Raw genomic sequence first — 20,626 nt, forward strand, 5'->3', positions numbered from 1 at the left:
TGGGCTGATGCTTCCCGTCACGCCAGGCATGGTTTTGCATGCATGTCGAATGCGTCAACGTTGACGCATTCAAGTATGGGGCTGCCGGTAAAGTTAGATTTACTTCCTCTTTATAATTACATGTCTTACAGTATGTGATCCATTGTCATTGAGGCCGCACTGCTTCGTATCATGTTGTGTGTGGATATGCCACTGCAAGATCGTTAAATTTGCGACTCGTTATAATCAGGGAGTAGTACTACTACTCCCTGGTTATAATATCAAGAGTTCATAACCCTGGGTTATGAACTCTTGATAATATTAATAACATGACATTACAGTATACTCTTGCTGCTGTATGTGGCACGTCATCGATGCATGTATGAGCGCTATATTATATGCGCACAACACAACATTCAACACGTGATTGTTTGTGACATTACTGTGAGCCAGTCGACGTCATGACACTCGGACTCCGACATCATGACTGTCACAATCACATGCCCCGATCTGACCGATCCCGGCCCGGGCCGTACACTGCGGTACTAGCATGCATAAGACATGCATAATGCATGCATGCGCACATGTACGTGCACAGTGACATACGGTACAGTTCGTTCAATCATAGATCTACGGGATGTGCGTACATCGTACACTGTCTGTGTAGTGTTCATTCAGATCAGGGGATCCGGGAAGAGATTAGAAGGGGACAAAAAGTCAAAGGTGAACGGTCATCTCACTACAGATCACTGCCACCTGTCCAGTTACGACTGCATGAGAGGCTTTGTTCTGGAGGAATAAAATTCACAACTGGCTTGTTGAAACTTCATTTGCGTCGAGAACCTTGGTCTGAACTTTTGTCTGACATTCGCTGCTCCTTTTAGCTATGGCTACCGTGGGTATCTTTGATCGTGTTGCTGGCTTGCCAGTGGTGCAGAGCACATACGGAAAAGTTTCTGAAGTCTACAGCTGCGCCAAGGAGCGCAACAGCCTTGTCAACCTCGCTCTGAATACAGTGGAGGCATCCTTGCAAGTTGTTTCCACATCAGCACAACCTTTGGTACATACCTTGGAAAAGCCTAGTGAGTTTATTGTGTGATCTGCTTTCGTGATTATGGTACACGAGAGTGAGAGAATGATAATCGTTTTTGTTTGTGTCTTTTCTTTTCTTTGTCCAGTTGCTCAGGCGGATGCCTTTGCGTGCCGTCAGTTTGACTACTTGCAGGAAACCGTACCTGCGATTCAATCAACCCCTGAGGAGGTGAGTCTTTTTGTGTTCATTACTCTTGGAGGTAGGTTACTAGTATATTTTTGTAGTAGCAGTTGTCGGTTGCTGGCTGCATCGTATCCTGAAATTTCGCGCCACATCATGTATCATTTGAATCCCAATACATGTCCCCAAAACTGTCAAGGCGGGGGTGAAAGGTCACAATCTAGAAATGAAATTAATGTGTACGACTGGGGGGGGGGGGGGGGGGCTCTTTTCACTCTTCTGTTCTCGAGGTTTGAAATTGGGTACTAGTAGGTAACTATGGCCGAATACGGCGAATAGAAAGTCGTGCAGGGGGAGTGGGGTAATATTTGTCCATGTCAATTCATGCGTGCCTTTGTTATTTCCTTTGTCGCTGTACGCCCACCAGGTGATCGAGGGAACTAAGCGCTATGTGTCCGAAAAGGTAAGCATCCATCATTCACGGTCTAGTATTTACAATGTGGGCTTTTAGGTTGTGTGCCTTCTGTTGTGTCATGAGCAAGGAATCATCTGACTCTGTGCAGCCCTGTAAACCTGTTTGTTTACTGTGCTATGTGTATTTCTGTTTATCAGATGATTGATGCCCCCAAGCGCTTTGTGTCTGAGAAGGTTCGCACCGGTGCTGACATTGTGACCAACACGCCGGTTGCTAAGCTGATCTCTTCACGCGTGGACCATGTCTTGGCCACCACAGAGAATGTTGTTGACTACATTCTGCCGGAGAGTGGCGATGGTGTTGCACCATCATCGGAAGCCGACCCGTCGGTTCACGATGACGCCAGCCCTGAACCAGCTGAACCAGCACCCGCTTCCCGCCTGTCCACCATTTCCAACAAAGTTACCGACCGTACCCGTGCTCTCGCCCTCAAACAAGTGAACAATGCTCAACGCCGTGCTGAAGATGCCCTGGAACAGCTCCGCACCAACCTTGTCTTGGTAAGTGTGCCATTCTAGTTCTCCTCTGTGTGTGGGAGAACTAATTGCTGTGTGTGCGCGTGTGCGCTTTGTTCACATTGTGTGTTTTTCCAATTTTGGCATACAGTTTTGGCCTTGTTAACTTTGTGAACATTATGTGTTCTGTTGCTCGCTTATTGTAGATCAGCCGTGCCCAACAAGAACTGAAAGTGCAACGTGAACGTCTCCTGCAAACCATCGATGAACAACAGGCTCGTGTCACTGCCGGTGGCAAACGCCTTCTCACCGCTGTCCAAGATCATGCCGAGTCCGTCCGTAGCTGTGCTTCAACTCTGCCCAACACTGTCATGTCTTCCATCCCCTCAACTGTTCCTCTTGTCGGTGGCTATGTAAGTTTGTGACCGCCGTGTGTTGATTTTGCTTGTGATGTACTTGTAGGCTGTGTTACATGTATTGTGTTTTAGCATGGCGTCTTTGTCGTGTTGCTTATGTACTGAATGAGCCATTGCCTGAAAACGTGTCCTAATCTAATCCTCTTTCCCATGTTTGTCTGTTCTTTTTCCACAATGTGTGTAGACTCTGAACGTTGACGTCCTGATTGACAATGTATCCAAACTGACCGCTTCCACCCAGGCCTCCCTTCAGACCACCGCCGCTCTTGTCCGACACATGCCTAGCCACCTGCATCAGCCAATCAATGCCGCCCTCGAACAAGCTCGCTCCCTGCACAGCATGGCTCTTGAGGTGAGGCACACACCTTCTCCTGTTTGCCTGTTTAATACTGTGTTGTTCGCTAACTATTTGCTAACTTGTGCATTGATCATTGCCTGCATTGACAGTCCCTTGTGTCTATCTTGTGACATGACCATGTCATCTGAACGTCCTTTTGTCTTGTCCTCCTCTTCGGTTTCCCTGCAGATCTCACGTGGAAATACCGTCACCAGTGCTATGCTTGACCAGGCAACGTCTCTTATCGCAGCTATCTCCGCATCAACAGCCTCTGTCAGTGCCTTCCTCAGAACACACCTCGGATCTGTAGCAGGCAAGAAAGACTACGCTAACGACCTGAGCATGGATGATGAAGACTCCACCGGAAAGTCCAACACAGACTCGCAGATTGGCAGCAGCTCTCGCTACACAGATGATGAGGACGACGAAGATGAGGAGGATGGAGTCACCGAGGTCTAAGCCCTACTCGCCATCATCTTCACGACTGCTGACCCTTGCTCGGATACCTCATTCCTGATTTAGAACTCCACAAGCTGTTCTCCCTGCATTATCAATTTATCATGCTTTTTTGCTCCTCACACAGAAAAAAATTATCTGCATGCTATATGTTGAGTCTGACTTCACTTTTGAACTTTGCTGGTGTGCATATTCTAGCCTGCTCTCTGACACTGTATTTCATCACTTCTGTTTGTTAACGTCCTTTTATCTTGCCATGGAATGCAATTGAACTGTTCTCTCACCAATTTACAATATTTGCATGGTGTGGTAGGTGTGATGTGCTTGTTCTGAAGTACATATATCGCAGAGTGTCAGGCTTTGGGTAGGGGTGAAAGTTTGTAGTGAGATCCCGAGTTGTGAGTACTCTGATCTTCTCGATTGAATATTCGAGTACATGACATTCTTCATCTTCAAGAAAACCAGAAAAAAGCCTGAAACTCGCATGTTATAGCAAGCCTTGATTGAACAAATTAGTGGGTCATTTACATGCGGAGCCCGCGAATATTATTATTATTTACATGTAGGACCTTAGTTTTTTTCCGAATGAACAGCCTCCTTTACGGGCAAAAGCAACACAATGATGAGAAATCAGGGTATGATCGGAAGATAATAATTATTATTAAAGTCTATACTATGTTCTCTTGGTACTACTCTCAGTGCCACCAGTAATCACTGCATATTCCTGACTGGATATACTGAAGGTGCATGAATGGTCCAAAATAATTGTAAAACGATGTACAATAATTATTGCTTTCATGTGTGACGACATTCCCCAAACTGTACCGAAGGACATTCTGTCAGCCTCCCGTGACTGAAGATGGTGATGGAGCAAAGTCATGCCACTTGTATACACGTACCACCAAGAGTACATAACTTGGTACCACTTTGTAGTAATCAGAAACCTTTCGTGAAGAAAATTGAAAAGAAAATAGTACATGTACTGTTAGTAGTACCCTCATCCGCCTCCTCGTGAACCCCGTGGCAAAATATCAGAATTCTGTGGCCGTTCTACGAGGAAAATGAGAATAAAAATAGGTAGAAATTCCACAATTTGAAACTCTAGGTGCACGTTTGCCTGGGGCTGCACAGAGCTGAGCCTGACTGGCGCTAATTCACTATGGACATATTGTGCTCTTGCATTATGTGTTTGGAAGCATCGCAACTACACGAACAGATGCGGCATAGAGCAACTGTCTTTGTCTGTCCTGCAGACGTGAATGACGTCGAAGACTAACGAATGGATGGCAGTCACACATGACAGATGAACGGTAAAAAGCAAAATGCAAAACAACATGAACAGTTAAAACTGTTTTACAAAAGGGACGCGGAAAGCCAACAGGACCTGCATGTGGCACTGTCAGCTATTTGTCAGATCTACATGGGTAAAAACGTACTCTGGTATCATTGCTGCCAACAATGGGCCATCAAATGCAGTGTCGATGACAAAGTGCTCCACTAATCAAGAAGACTTGGGAAAAGATGTGGATGTCTCTGCAAAACGACTGCATCAGTCTTTGACTGCCATACAGCCGCCAATATACTGTAAGAAAGCGGTTAACCTTTTCTCTTGCCACTCCGTGATCAACTGTGATCATGTGTTGTATACTTTCGCTTAGGTTGGCCCACCATCACCTAGGGCTAGGACCATACTCTAGCGACACACGTGACGTGGGGTTCTTCCCCAGAGAGAAATGATCACCACACTCGCATTCGAGCTGGTATGCATCTACGTGATAACCGCTAGCAATCTCAAGCCACACATCACATGCTAGTGCCGCTCATTGGGTCCAGGAGAGTGCACTGTTGAGCTGCAGCGCACTCTGGGCTGCAGCTAACATACACCCGGGCGTGCACGGTGCTCAAAGCACATCACTCATACTCGCAGCAAGGTGGTGGGATCGGCAGCAGTGCATCGCCTTGGTCACTCGGCTTCCCTCGACTCGATGCAAGCATCATGTTTGCCACCATTGTGACCTGAAACAGCAGTAGCAGCAGCACCAGGGAACTGCATGGCATGTTAACACACAACTGTGGATCAGGAGCCAAGCTGTAGCTGCTTTTCATAACGATGCAGTCTGGATACGGTCGCTGTCTTGCCTATCAGTGCAGCAAACGGGGCAACCCCAACACCACTCTGCACAAATGTAAACGAAAGAAAGTAAGAAAAAAGACACAGCACCCAGTGATCATGTCAACAGCATACCTACAGACACTTCCACTCCCACTTTCACATGCCCATTGCTGAAGCGATGATAGTCAACAAGCTATGTTAGACATAGCAACTTGTGCCGGGATTACACCATTCAACAGCTTGCAATTGACCGCCACTGATTTTAGCCTGGTCTACACCACACAGCTGAATGAAGTGGCTTTTTTCTGGACAGTGAATTCCTATTTTTCATTTTTTTCCACTCTTTCATTTTTTTGACACACACATACGAGTCCACCACACCACATACTCCGGCATGCACTGGCTGTTGGTTGCCACCCAGGAGAATGAAAGAAGAGCTAGGAGAATAAGAAAGAGAAGAAAGACGTGTGGAACACAGACACACACAGACACAGACAGACACAGACACACACACACACACACACACACACACACACACACACACACACACACAGACACACACAGACACACACACTTGTACTTGCTCAATGTCAGAAACTGGTCACGTGGGTCTCCCCGGGACAGGGGAGAAAGATTCAAAATGAGTTTTGGAAAGATGACTCAGGTGGCTATAGAACCGCCCACCGGCTGACACACCCTGAAAAATCCCCAAACTCGGGGTGGACTCACTTATGGGGTCACCACACATCAGTGTGAGTAAGTGGGCGAGAACAAGGTGCAGGGAAAGGATTGACGGCATCAAGGTATCTATCCTAGGATCCAACTGCATTTACCCCTGTCCCCAGAAAAGGTACTGCTTGCTACTAGTGTCTGTGGATTTCAGTGTGCACTGACTGTAGAACTCACCTCAATGCCCATGAGGCACAGCCGCATTGCTGGCAGCACCCGGCCCATTTTAATCTTGTGCTGCTTGGACACTGCCTTGATCGCGGCAAGAATAGGATCAGCCGTCCAGTCTTCCAAGCTATCCAGGGATTCACACAGACTGTTCCACGTCAAGGCGCCTGAGAGAGAGAGAGAGAGAGAGAGAGAGAGAGAGAGAGAGAGAGAAAGAGAGAGAGAGAGAGAGAGAGAGAGAGACAGAGAGAGAGACAGAGAGAGACAGAGAGAGACAGAGACAGAGACAGAGAGAGAGAGAGAGAGAGAGAGAGAGAGAGAGAGAGAGAGAGAGAGAGAGAGAGAGAGAGAGAGAGAGAGAAAGAGACACAGAGAGATGGCAAAATAAGCAAAACACCTCCAACATAAAGAATTTTAATCATTGTCAATAAAGCAATCGCATACACATAGGGACGTGCACTAGCACTAATAGAGTTTAGGCCACACGTTTTTATTTCTATGTTTCTCGTCACCTGAAAATCTAAAAACGTATGCGAGAGGTGGAAAAAAATAAAAAATGACCGAAAAATAAAAAAAGTTTATTAGACATGTGTTCACACTAAAATCCACCAATACACCATGCAAAATAGCATCAAGAGTTCATAGGGGTTATGAACTCTTGATATTATCCATAGTTAGCAACTAGTATGTGGTATAGGAGCTTCTGTCACAATCTGTGCATGTGCAGCTAGATTGCGCACAATAATTGGTGACCTCGCATCATGTGTCGCGCAGGCCAGGCCACATTATGTACATGTGCATGAGTGTGCTGGTTCCCACATGCACAGTCAGTGCAGCACATTTTTTTTCTTTTTTTCCTCCAGACTCCTGAATCGTATGCGCGCGGGTGACGAGAAACATAGATATAAAAACGTGTGGCCTTATAATGAAGTAAATAAACACTGGCCATTGGCTAATGTACATCACACAAGCCTTTGTAAGGACACACTGGCATGCAAAAAGACAACTTCCTATGCTGGCGAAAACACAAACAAGTGCAGGAATCATAGTAGTCATGCCACCTAACGTTACATGCCACCTAACGTTACATGCCACCTAACGTTACATGCCACCTAACGTTACATGCCACCTAACGTTACATGCCACCTAACGTTACATGCCACCTAACGTTACATGCCACCTAACGTTACATGCCACCTAACGTTACATGCCACCTAACGTTACATGCCACCTAACGTTACATGCCACCTAACGTTACATGCTAAAGCAGTCATGCAGAGTCACACACAGTTTATACAGTCTACATACTGAACGCTTTGAAGGATTGGTGGGCGAGATTTTCCGCGGTCAACGTCGGTGACACCATGTAGTAGGTGCCTTGCTCAGCACACTGCTTCAAAGTGCCGTGTCGTATCTACACAGTGAGAGAGAGAGAGAGAGAGAGAGAAAATTCCAGAAATTTTTTGAACATTGCATTTACTAACCACGACTGTAACAAGATAAGAAGTCGTCAGAAAGTGCGATAACAGGGCACAAAACTGACAGGCTACTGAGACATTCAACGACCTGAGGCCTAGCTCTAACACATCTCCAGTGCGCAAACCAAATGGAGATGTATTAGAGCTAGGCCTCAGGTCGTTGAATGTCTCAGTAGCCTGTCAGTTTTGTGCCCTGTTATCACACTTTCTGACTACTTATTTAGTCAGTTGGCCGGTTTCTCAAAAAGTGCTCGTTTCTGATTTCCTGTGTCGTTTGAGTCCAACATTTCGTGGGTGATTGGACGTGTTGGAGATCGACAGGGCAAACAATTTCGCGCTTGGGTGCCTTTTCTGCGTTGGGGCTGAAGGGAGTTAAGGCGACTTGTTTGAATACGAAGACGAACACTGTGCAAATTAAGCGCATGCTCAAAACACGCATATGCGAATTCTGCGCAAGTGAAAAGGATGATGACGTCCGCCCACGACTAAATTTCAAACTTACTTGACTGGTTCGACAATTGTGTTTTTGCTTTCATCCAATGCCGATCGCATGGCCTCTCTAAGTTTCTTTGCCGATCTGTCCGACCACCTAGACAGGTAGATGGCAGATAAGAAGGTGCAAGTGTTTATGATTCCTGTTGTTAGTTGTCTTGTTCGACATGGCAGACGATTTGGGGCTGGAAACTGTTTCCTTGGCGAAAGCTTCAGGTGAAGGAGTGAAATGCATTTGTCACAACCCGAATTTTCCTGCTCATCAGCCTCTCAAGCGCTTGACGGAGACTACCTGGACTACCCTATGGAATGCAGCTGAGACGAAGAGAGATGACACTTGGATGTCGATCGGAAATCTTGATAGAGAAACTTGCGGCGAAGTTCTATACCACAAAGCCTGCTACAAGTGGTACACAAACAAAAAGACTTTGAAGAAGACAGCCGTTGCTGAGTCTGTCCGGCCCGTCGAGGCTGTTGGTGGCGACGAAGGCAGTGAAGGTGATGATGAGGATGATGATGACAGTGATGACAGCGAGCCTGAGCAAAGAGATGTTGAGCCCCCCAAAAAGCGGACCCGTTCCAGTGGGAGCCAGACAGATTTAAATTTGTGCCTATTCTGCCAGCACCTGTCAAAAAGAAGAAGTGGGAAAAAGGAGCCACTGACCCAATGCATATCGTTCAGTGCGAGCAATAACATCGTCAATGCTGCAACAATTCGCAGTGACTCGCGGGTCTTGAGGGAGGTGTCTGGTGGAGATGCAATCGCCAGGGAAATCAAGTATCACCGCTCGTGCCTGGCCAACTACACTCACAAGAGGACACTCGAGGGCCTGACGAAGCCCACAGTGTCCACTACAGCACCGTCCCTGGGTCATACTGACAGCTTCGGTGCAGCATTTGCCCAGGTGACCATGTCCGTGCAGACACTTGTCCTATCTCAAAGTAAGGTAGACGTCGGTGCTTGTGTGAGCATGGCCAGCATGCGCCGGAAGTATGCCACCCTCCTGTCTTCCATTGGCGTCAACGACCCACCCAGGTGGCGTTTATTTGCTCTGAAACAGCTGCTAGTTGATTATTTCCAGGAACAGATCTTGTTCTTCAGCTGTCCAAGCCGACCAACTGCCGGGGAATTTGTGATTTCCTCTGCGGTCCCCAAGGCCTTGCTTCTATCCGTGTGTGCCAAGAGCCTTGTAGGACCTACAGAGGATAAAGACGGTCAGGAACTTGACATTGAGGATATGGCAGACCATAGTCGTGTTGGTGTGCAAGCCATTGCTGAGCTTGAGATGCGTCACACAGCACTCCATTTGCGCCACACCATCCAGCCACTGGAAACACGTGGCGCTGCCGTGCCGACTGCCGAGAGCCTCCAAGCTGAGGCAACTCCAATTCCTGGTGACCTCTACAAGCATCAACAAGGCCAGGTACAAGGCGTTCTGCTCTCGGTCCCCACCCCCTGCTCAGCTCCCACCATGCGCCGATAGCTTGGAGCAGCACGTCAAACGGGCCAACTACCAGGCTGGTGTGTGGAAACGGGCACTGGTCGCATCCCCAGACCTACCCAGCATCAGTGATCATGGATGGAGGGTAGACGACTCTAATGTCATGATCATGTGGGGTCTTCTTCCTCCTGCACCACCAGAGCTGATGGCGATCATCCGGTGTGCCTGCGCCACTGGATGTTCAACGCGCCGGTGCTCATGCCTACAGTCCTCCATTTCTTGCACCGATGCATGCCAATGCAGTTCCTGCGCGAATCCGCACAATGCTGTGTCCGAAGTGCTTGCAGCACCTACACTTCATGGAGACAATGAAGACAGTGCTGATGATGAAGATGGTCAAACTGATGATGTTGACAACCCCTCCCACGAGATCGCGGAATAACTGCTGAACATCAGCTTTCCATGGATTTCTGGTCACGGTAAGGCCTGTTTGATTTCCCTAAGTATGTTTCAAGTGTGAATGTTAGTCAAGTGTCAGGTAGTTACTTGTAAGTTTTTCATGGCTGTGTGTTGTGCATGATTGTACACTGTTGGTCCAAGCAAGGTAGCTTCCATGTAAAACATACTGTAAGATAGTCTACATCAGGATATGTGTGCATAGCCTTCCATAGTACATAGAAGTATCACGCCATCACAGATCTTCTGCGTGAACGCGTTCTGTGCCTGGCAGATGTTTCCTTTGGTGCTGAGACAGGTCATGTATTTGTGTGTGTTGGCTTACAGTGTTTACACCGGGGAAGTGAGCTGCGTTCAACCAAGTGTAGCTGGCAGTCCCCAACAGAACATTCCAGGTCAACCACTTCCATCGTGCTTTTCGACAGCACGCCTCAGTATGTTCGCTGTGCACTTGTACCTGGTCATGTTCCATGCTATTTCTACTGTTTGCCTGTACAGGTTATGCCAGCATACTTACTAGTCCTACCGATACTGTCACTGCATGTAACTAGGTTATAAGTCACCCGTGCACGACAACCTAGTATAGCAGTCACTGACTCCTCTCTCTACAGTGAATGGCTACACTGCATTGCCTAGACGCATCCCAAAGCCTCTCATTGTGTATTAATATTATTTCTAATGCTCGGGTTTTCTCTTGTGACCCACGACGCCAGGCATGAAGTCATGCTCCTTGCTATATACATGTATCTCGCGGCCGTAACTTGTTAACAGAGTGTTACTGACACTCAGTGCCAACTGCTGCAATTGCAGCTCAAATGCAAACACTGTATGTGTACGTGTTGCTGCGCATTGGTCTCTGCCTTGAGAATTCTTATCATTTTGGTGTATTTTTAATAACAGGCGTGGGCCATCCCGTGATTTCTTAGGTGCCGGTTTTGCTGTGTACTTTTTATAATCACCAAATGTCCCATGACTGAGGACACCTATGATATCAAGAACAGTGTACTAAGACACTTGCTTATCTGAGGTAGACAGGCTTGATTGTGTTATAACGAGATGATTGTTTGATGGCAGTAAGGCGGTTTCCAACTGTACTTCGTGATTTGCCGATTTGTCATGCCACACTGAGTGCTCGGGCATCATCACGGACTCATACTACCAAACTATAAAATCCTGGCACACATTATGGAACTTTGAATCTAGTAATGGAACTCTGCAATAGTATAAACTAATCACAGGAGTAACTTTCTACTGTACATACCTGATTGTGCTCTAGTGTGTAGCTAGCTTTGAACCAAAAATAGTATGATATTTCAGGAACCTGAAGAGGTCTATACAGTCCACATCATCCTATCATCAAACATTCAATGTATCTGCGTGCCTGGTGTACTTTACAGTCACATAGGCAACTCGGAAAGTCGACAATACGACGTAAATTCTGCCAGTCTTTGAATGAGTCAGCGCCGTTACCATGGTTACATGATCTAAATTGTACAGGAAATTGGACACGCAGTATTCCACTCGCCGCTCCCTTATGCCCCAGCTCCGAGATGGCACCCTAGTGCCAAAACACTCCTAGAGACCCACTCTATCAGCTAGGATAGCGCTAGAAATGTTGGACTCAAATGTACACAGGACTTTTGAAAATTGAAAGTGCCCAAGCGACTAATTATCTTGTTACAGTCGTGGATGGTTGCTTCATAAGAATCATAACTCGTTTCCATGCGATTTCTTCTATTTTAATTGCATAAATGATTTACTGTGTTATTTTCCCGTACAAGAGGTGATGTAGCTATGGTCCTAGTAGCTGCAGGCGTGTGTGTGTGTGTGTGTGTGTGTGTGTGTGTGTGTGTGTGTGTGTGTGTGTGTGTGTGTGTGTGTGTGTGTGTGTGAGTGAGTGAGTGAGTGTGTCCAGCACACCCTGTACCCAGAACTTACCACAAGCTCTTTCAGTGCTTCCACAAGGTACTCATCTGACCATCGCTCATCAGCAACGTCATCGGATGATGAGCTGAACACAAAGGATGAACACACACATACACACGCGCATTTGATTCAGCACCTTCTGGCATACCACATGGTTGCCAAAAACAATGGAAGTAGACGAAATTAAAGCCCTGTCCAAAATTGTCTATAGTATTCCAAACGAAAGATTATCATTATCATTTCACACTCACACACCCTAACAACATTTTTCGCATTTGGGAAGTTTTTAATATTAAAGGACACACGAAAAGAAAAAATTGTGGCCTAAATAAAAAATTTCACTAGTATTTGAAGTCGTAAAGGTGCTGAGTCAAATGGTTTAGGTTCAAGGAACGGAGTCGTTCCCATCATCGCATTTTCCCGATCGACCTTGCACATTTCCCCCGAAACAGGGTGAGTGTACCCTACTAGATAGGGATTTGTGTGGAAGATTTCACTGAAAGTGTCACTTTGAACGCGGTCCTGTAGTGGCGAAAGCCTAGCGCATGCTTTATTATACAGTCAAACCTCTTTAGGACGAACATCAAGGGACCGATGATATTTGTTCGCAATAACGGGAGTTCTTCTTATCCATATGTTTTACCCAGTGAATACACAGGGTTTTATCCAATACAGTTACGAATATTAGTTCTTCTAAGGCAAATTTTTGTCTTATCAGTGTTCTTCCTAACGAGGTTTCACTGTAACTATAAGAGCTACCTGCTGGAAAGTGCACTCCGCATCAGTCGACGGAATTCATCAACGAGCTCCTCTCGATAGGCAGACGGAGTGTCGAGCGCAGTGCGGACATGGTTCATCTGGAAGATGGGCAGGCTATCGTGCACCAGCCTGATGTCACTCGGCGTGTCTAGCGTAAACTGCAGAGAACACACAACATGTTGGCAGAGTGCGCACACAGCACACGAAATGCACTGATTGCGACCATGGATCATGACACACAGCAGAGAGTCGGTATTCAACGACTCCCTGACACACAGTATCCAAGTACAGCCAAGCCAACAGAAGGCACACACCATCTGCACACACCATCTGCACACAAACACACACACGGAGGGAAGGAGGGAGAGGGGGAGAGAGAGGGAGAGAGAGACAGAGAGAGAGAGAGACAGAGAGAGAGAGAGACAGAGAGAGAGAGAGAGAGAGAGAGAGAGAGAGAGAGAGAGAGAGAGAGAGAGAGAGAGAGAGAGAGAGAGAGAGAGAGAGAGAGAGAGAGAGAGAGAGAGGAGAGAGAGGTCTTTTATTGCAAAAATGTACCGTATTCTTTGACTTCGCTTTCTGAAAAAGCTCTAAACTGAAAAGGACATTTCCCAAAAAAAACCGCTTCACTTTGAAATACTGTCTGTTACTTTGACTCGTTGTCAGGGAGTCATCCAATACCGGGAGTGGAAACGCCATTAATCTTGCTGTGTATGATAATAACCTGGACAGAGCTGAGATTGTTGGTTCACAGAGCCCTGGTGACATGCATAGATAGCTGTGTACTACTACAGTACCAGTACTGTATAGCGATGTGCTTGAGTGCCAATGAAGTAGAGAGATGAAGACAATATCGAATACCCTTACATTCTCCAGGAGCTCTTCCATAGTGAGACGTTTGCCTTCGCAGCCCTGGCCGTACATCTCTAAACCACTGATGAAGGCCAGTATGGGATCTGGCTGATAGCCAGCCTCCTGTACAGTGCACGTGCAGTGAAAGATGTACATTATCACCACACCCACACATACACACACGTATGCCCACACGTATACCCACACGCACACACATACACACCCACACCCACATACCCACCCACACACACACCCACACACACACGTACACATGTACACACGTACACACACACACACACACACACACACACACACACACACACACACACACATACGCACACACACACACACGCACACATACACGCACACATGCACATAGCCATTGCAACTGCTTGACGAAACATGCATGTGTACACCCATTCACATAAGCACATGCGTACTATCCTGGAGTGCAGACACAGTTGCACAGAGGCATCATTACCATGGTTACACCAATCACCAATCACCAAGCACCAGGAAACCCTTACTTACCCTGTAGTAAGAAACAAAGGAATCCGCATCACGCTTTGACAGCTTCCTACCGTCTCTGCAATGCGACGGGGAGGAAAGAAAAGAAGTACACGACAGTTTAATACTTCACCTTCACTGCTCGTAGTCAGCATCCAGATAGTGAGAGGTAGTCACCAGGTACTAGGTGCCGTCCGAAGCATAACATACTGCTGCGCATTTCATTGTCACAAGACATGCAGGTGTTTGTGATTTTTAAAGAGATCTTCCGGTGTCAGGAATCCCTCAACACAGTTGGGCTTCCCTTCAATTTCCAAAGTTGACAGACTGTACGAACAATACCGTTGGCTTGCTATTATGTGGTCGTGTGGGTTTTTAACCAGGTTTTAGGACTCCTTCGGCTGGGTTATTCTGGACTGAAACCCGCACCCATGGAGTGGGCATGCTTACACTGTGCATGATAGCATGTACGTATGCCGGTACTAGTCTAGTGTTTGATCTCAATGTAGAAAAGCATTGGGCATGAACTCACTCTTTCACAATGAGTGGCAGGTGAAGAAAGCGAGGTGGTGTCCAGCCCAGTACGCTGTACAGTAGGAGATGCAGGCCGGTGGAACTCACCCATTCCTGCAATGAGCAGCACAGTGTGACATAGATAACAGTATTCAACGATTCAAGGCTGCTGTTACACAGGAGACCTTTACGTAGTACTCCTATTCATTTAATTCCAAGCACGAGTGACGCACAGTACTGCAATCTCTTGGGAAATATCTCAGAAGATCGCACTGGGTGAAGAGCTCTCACGCATTAAATAGCAAGACAGTGGATTCATCATAGCACCAGAGGTTGATTTCACCACAATGTCCCTGAGCACATGCAAAGCGTGTGTGTGTACATCTATGAACAGCATGCGTCAAGGCCAACCAAAGGTCCAGAAAGGTGTTTCAGTGTTCCAGCTGTAGCGGGCAAAGCAAGCAACTCACCTTTCCACGAATGACGTGGCTGATCTGCATGAGGTGATCATCAACAACGTTGGCAAGGTGGTACGTAGGAAACCCATCTGCCTTCAGCAATACCTGTTGCAATACAGTCGGAACACGGAGAACATGACTTGATTGTGGCGGCCAAGGTACTCAGCAAGATGAAGAATGTCCCCAAACAACCAGTCCTGGATCCTGGACTCCAAACAACAGCACATGGCTGCACATTCCTAGCACTACCAAGACTACTTGTAGTGACAACTACATGTACAGAGGTGATAGATACACAACAAGAGTGGGGACGTGCCGGGCCATTAGCCATGGTACTGTTACTACTTCGAAGTACAAACATGATTTCTACTGAAAAATGACAGCCTCTCTAACTAAAGCCAAAAAATGCGAATGTGCAGCCGGTCAAACTCGGGTAGTCCACAACTAGTGTTCAGACTGGGTGCACAATGATGAAGTGTGTATAAACCTGAAGGGACGAAAATGGTGCTACAGTAACATGTTGCACTGTCCTTAGATCTGCAAAGCACCAAAAGTCTCTTGAAAGCATGCATTTGGTCTGGAAAATGTGTGTGGATGACATCATGGTGACATTGTGCAAGCCTTCTATACACTAGCAACACAAACAGCATTTCGATTACTGTACCACAGCACAGCTGCAATATGGTGTACCGGTATACCATACTGCAGCTTTGCTGCAATATGGTATACCGGTACACCAAGACAAGGGCCCATACCTGATCACCCATAATCTGTGATGTGAAGGTGTGCTTGCCCACAACCAGGTCATCTAGCTCCACACTGAAATCCTCCGGCACCTACATTGCACAATGAGACACAAGGTCATTCGGACAACGTCCAATCGCCTCTACTTACTCCGGAAACAAAAACAAACTTCATGACTTCGATTTACCTATCAGTTCTCGTGAATTGAGCTTCGAGGAATTGAGCAATGGTGACTCCAAGTCAGATTCAAACGATGCAAATTTCTTTTGTATACTAGTACCATATCCACTCATTGTTCTGAAGTGTTCTGGCTCCACTGAACCAAATTTCTTGAGCCAGTAACTCCGTAGACACAACGTTTTGTTTCCAGGGGAAGCGCATTCCAAGTCAGTATTACTACGTTATAGGACATCATCAGTTCGTCCACTTCAGGAGTACAGTAGGTATCGGTTATAGCGTGGGTGTTTGAAAAACGACTTTCTATTCTTATTTCCGATATTTCTTACACACAATAAATCAAGTGTGACATATCATGTGCATGTGCGCAGAGGCAGGAAGATCACCGTACATGTACATGCAATGTAGTGCTACTGTGTATGCGGCCGGTCATACTAGTCACATAGGCTTACTATGCGGTTATGCAACATGAGTTACATGACCACAACAGTTGAACCCGCAGCACTACGACCCAACGCGAGTCAGATCGGAACTGCATTGGACGGATGTTATTACTACAGGCGATATACTTTGTACTAATCTGGCATGTTTCGCTACACAAAGTCCATCCTTAGGACCGATATATTCTACTGTACGATGAAATTGCTTGTAAGAATAAATGTGCACTTGAAACCCATGTTATGATTATGAAAACATGAGAGTTCATTCCTGTAGGCAGCATATTCTTTGACACGACCACGCTATGGCCGAGATGCACTGTACAACGTAGTATCACCCAATCCACAGTGTAGACCTACCCATGTTTGGTTTGTTCAACATGTACCAGATAGCTAGTGAGCAAGTTCAACATGTACCAGATAGCTAGTGAGCAAGTTGACAACAGCTGTTTGGTTTGTTCAACATGTACCAGATAGCTAGTGAGCAAGTTGACAACAGCTGTTTGGTTTGTTCAACATGTACCAGATAGCTAGTGAGCAAGTTGACAACAGCATTCAGACTGACACCAACGTGTACGACAAGAAAGAGATTGAGTGGTGAAATGAAATGCTCAACTACTAGACTCAATGGCACACTGTGCACACGGCACGCCAACAAAAGAAGGACACGGCAGTGAAAAAAAGGAACTATTTGCTCAGACAAGCACAGTGGTCACCAGAGTTGTCGGCATCTTACCTTCATTCGTATCGTGTGAGGCTCGCCGTGCGCTATTCTCTCTGCCCGCTCTGCGTCTGTGTGGTGACGGCACGTGCCATCGTACTGCACCTCACTCCGATTCGCCAGTGCTTGCTGGCGTTTCTCAGCTAGTAGCTCAGCGGAGCAGAAACATGGATACGCACTGCCAGCCTAGTGACAGAAGAAAGAGAAGAAAAACCCAGCAAACCAAATGAGCACATGAACAGGGAAACATCCAGGGCCACTGGCTACCAAGCTGGTATTGAAGTCACCAGTGCAACAGTATAACGAGGATGGGGGATACACGCACTAGAAAGGTGCCAGTGGCATAGCATTCGAACAGTAGGAGCCTAAACATCCTTTAAAATCGAACACAAAAATAAACGGAATAAATTTTCGGGCATGAGTGTCTCCAATGCTATTGAGGTTTTGGCTTTGTAACCCCCCCCCCCCCTTCCCCTGCCTTACCTGGAGTAACTTGTCAGCAAATTGCCGATAGAGTTTGGTACGTTCAGACTGCAAAGAAGCAAGGCAAAACAGAGAAAACAGACCAGATGCACAGTGATAGAGCGTACAAGGTGTGTACAAACCAATAAAATGGGTGCTGCACAGTTTCACAGATCTGCAAAGCACCGAAAGTCTCCTATCCTGGAAGCACTCACTTCGTCTAGAAATTGGGTATGGAGGACATCACGATGACACTGTGTACGCGGTCAATTGAGGAGTAAATCAGGCAGGAGAAAGAAGTTTATATCAACACTTTAGAATAATTTCATTGTGACTGAATTGTAAAGATACTTTTGAAGTATTTCAACTTTCAAGACCTTCCAGCAAGGTCTTGCTTTTTCCTCTTTTTCTTTCTTTCCCTTTTCGGCTTCCTTCATGCTTACATTGTCCTTTGTCTACCATCAACAGTAGATCAGTTTCCCAGTTTTAGAATACAGGGACAATTCTGGATAGACACTAATCGGAGGAGTTACAAAGCACATCTTTCACTAAATACATTAACATTCCACCACAGCAATCTGAAACGGTTGGCCAGGTGTTCAACGAGCACTTCTCATGAAAGATACGGCATCCAACTGGGAAGGACACATTCATCCGTACCTGGATGTATGGACCATAGTCTCCACCAACGCCAGGACCTGGGAGCAACAAGAGATAAGAGAACATTCTATCTCATGACGTGAAAGATTCCTGCCATACTGTGATACAGTAGAACTCACGGAGTGCAGGCCCAGGTAAGACGTTCACCTGCTTACAAAGTAGTACGGTTCTTTTTCGCAGCACAACCTTTCTACCATAAGAGCATATAAATGGGTGAATTAGGATTAAGAAAGTTCGCCCGTACCTTCATCAGGCATCATCTTCACCCATTTTAAGATGTCCATCATACGCTCCACTGCACCGGGTACAGACCGTTTCTGGGAGACAGGTAGCACAGAATCACAACAACGCTGTCATGTTCATACATGTACACTGTACACTGTAGTACAACAGTACAGTCATGTGACATGATAGACAATAATGGACACATGTAGATGTAGTATGTGTGATTACAGAATCCCGAACTATGCACATTGTTTGCACAACTCCACGGCAATGCATACCAGGAGTGCAGGAGCACACATTGAATTCAGTGACTTCGCACGTATTTTTGCTAGCAGTTCAGCGCAGTGGAACTCACTTAGTACGTACACGTACTCTGATAAGACGATGTCATATTCTTGCTTAGTACGGCACTTATCCAGAGCACGAAAACGACCATGCTGATTACTGAAGTATGTTGGGATAAGAAGTTACCTCCGTTACTAAGCAGGCTTTCCTACTGCCCATGGCGGTACATCACATCAGAGTTCTAATGAGAGTACATGTACCTCACATACACATTCTTCATGGTCATCATCAACACACCTACATACTTATAGTTGCAACTTGCGACTCGTATTGAGCATACGTTTTCCTCACTAGAACTGGCATCACGATATCCGTAATGTGACTACAGTGTCATGTAGATCTACACTGAAACTCAGCCAGCGGCATTGGATGGCAGCAAGCAGGCCGCACGGATCATGGAGTGGAGAGCGCCAGCAGCACGGCAGTCAGCTGGCACTTCTTTGTACTCTGAGGACTCCACTGTGTCCTTTAGTTAGCCAGGCTGAGCAGCCAAGGCCAATCTGGCACTCTGCAGTGCAACGTCCAGGAGCTGCAGTGCAGCACCCAATGGCAGTGCAGCAGGGAAGGCGGGCCCTGGACCATCACCACGCTTCAGTGCAGCAACCCGTAGCAGCTCCAGCCCCGTGCCTAGTCAGGTCGATGCACAAATGAAATTCACACGGTCTTAGGCTGTTTGGTAGGTCAACAAATCGTGGTATCTGTCCTGGGTTGCCGCAGTACATTTCACTGTTGTTTGGTTTCTTCACACTTGCACCTTTTTGTCAATCTGTTACATGTATGCGTATGAGGCTGTGTAGGAGGTTCTGCATTTTCCCAGGGTGTTTTGGCTACTCTTCTTTGCACTGTTGCTATCATGCCGGTACAGTTTAAAATTCATGTGCTTGGTTCAGTTTCTTTTTGCGGCCTGTATTCCACCAGATGAGAAGGCAATGATAGTACGAGTGGGAGAACTTTGGGGATATTTATTGTGAGGAGCCTGAAACTAATACTAAGTCTTGTTCTTTTCTTGAGTTGATTGCACTTTTAAAAAAAGTTTGAAAATAGACATGAACTGCAAAACGCACAGCAATGCATAAAATCCACACCCTCAAGACCAACCTGGTCCGTGTCTTCCACTCGGAGAATGAATGTTCCATTATTTTTCTTTGCAAACGCGTAGTTGAACAGCACTGTTCGCAAACTTCCAAGATGCAGGTCCCCAGTTGGACTTGGTGCGAAACGTACTCGAACATCCGACACTGGTGTTGTAGCATTGGAGCTACATAATCGTGCTATGACCTGAATGCTGGCAGGACGACGGCCGTGATATATCAGCAACGACAGCATCCTGCACCTGGCTTCTCATCCAGGTCAGTAGTCTAGTTACTGTCACAGTAGATATAACAATTGACTCTACTTGTAATTGTGCATTTGAATTTTTCATTGCTGAACAAAACATTTTGAATTGTTTTGAGGTTTGCACGTGCAGTCGACAGTCGTGCACGTGCCTCGGGCGCGTGACTTGACAAAAAAATAGGTCACCAAAAACCAAAACACCCTGCACGCATGCAGCAGGTCTACTGTTAGCAAGAGTACATAACCCCCCGGGGGTTATGTACTCTTGCTGTTTAATAGTCTGTTACCATGTTACCTGC

At 46.5% G+C, this 20,626-nt stretch overlaps 3 protein-coding genes across 3 annotated transcripts; 2 read left to right on the top strand and 1 right to left on the bottom strand.

The window, feature by feature from the left end:
- The first annotated feature begins 773 nt into the window (after positions 1–773).
- On the top strand, positions 774–3,618 carry LOC135805277 (perilipin-3-like). The gene is made up of 7 exons (XM_065319295.1): positions 774–1,061; positions 1,158–1,240; positions 1,620–1,655; positions 1,805–2,167; positions 2,329–2,535; positions 2,723–2,890; positions 3,065–3,618. The coding sequence occupies exons 1-7, from the start codon at positions 866–868 to the stop codon at positions 3,332–3,334; spliced, it is 1,323 nt and encodes a 440-aa protein (XP_065175367.1). The 5' UTR covers positions 774–865; the 3' UTR covers positions 3,335–3,618.
- A 725-nt stretch (positions 3,619–4,343) lies between these two features.
- LOC135805276 (glutamate--tRNA ligase-like) lies at positions 4,344–20,407 on the bottom strand. The gene is made up of 15 exons (XM_065319294.1): positions 20,091–20,407; positions 18,667–18,739; positions 18,423–18,460; positions 17,784–17,831; positions 17,316–17,486; positions 15,977–16,057; positions 15,234–15,326; positions 14,783–14,877; positions 14,275–14,329; positions 13,759–13,866; positions 12,895–13,052; positions 12,148–12,220; positions 7,650–7,755; positions 6,351–6,508; positions 4,344–5,507 (listed from the first exon to the last, which is right to left on the bottom strand). Exons 1-15 carry the CDS (start codon positions 20,316–20,318, stop codon positions 5,409–5,411), a joined length of 1,584 nt encoding a protein of 527 aa, XP_065175366.1. The 5' UTR covers positions 20,319–20,407; the 3' UTR covers positions 4,344–5,408.
- LOC135807092 (uncharacterized) lies at positions 8,456–10,768 on the top strand. The gene is made up of 2 exons (XM_065321158.1): positions 8,456–10,232; positions 10,537–10,768. Exon 1 carries the CDS (start codon positions 8,479–8,481, stop codon positions 9,793–9,795), a length of 1,317 nt encoding a protein of 438 aa, XP_065177230.1. The 5' UTR covers positions 8,456–8,478; the 3' UTR covers positions 9,796–10,232; positions 10,537–10,768.
- Positions 20,408–20,626: the final 219 nt, after the last annotated feature.

This window comes from Sycon ciliatum, chromosome 1 (genome assembly GCF_964019385.1).
Source record: "Sycon ciliatum chromosome 1, ocSycCili1.1, whole genome shotgun sequence".
NCBI classification, from domain to species: domain Eukaryota; kingdom Metazoa; phylum Porifera; class Calcarea; order Leucosolenida; family Sycettidae; genus Sycon; species Sycon ciliatum.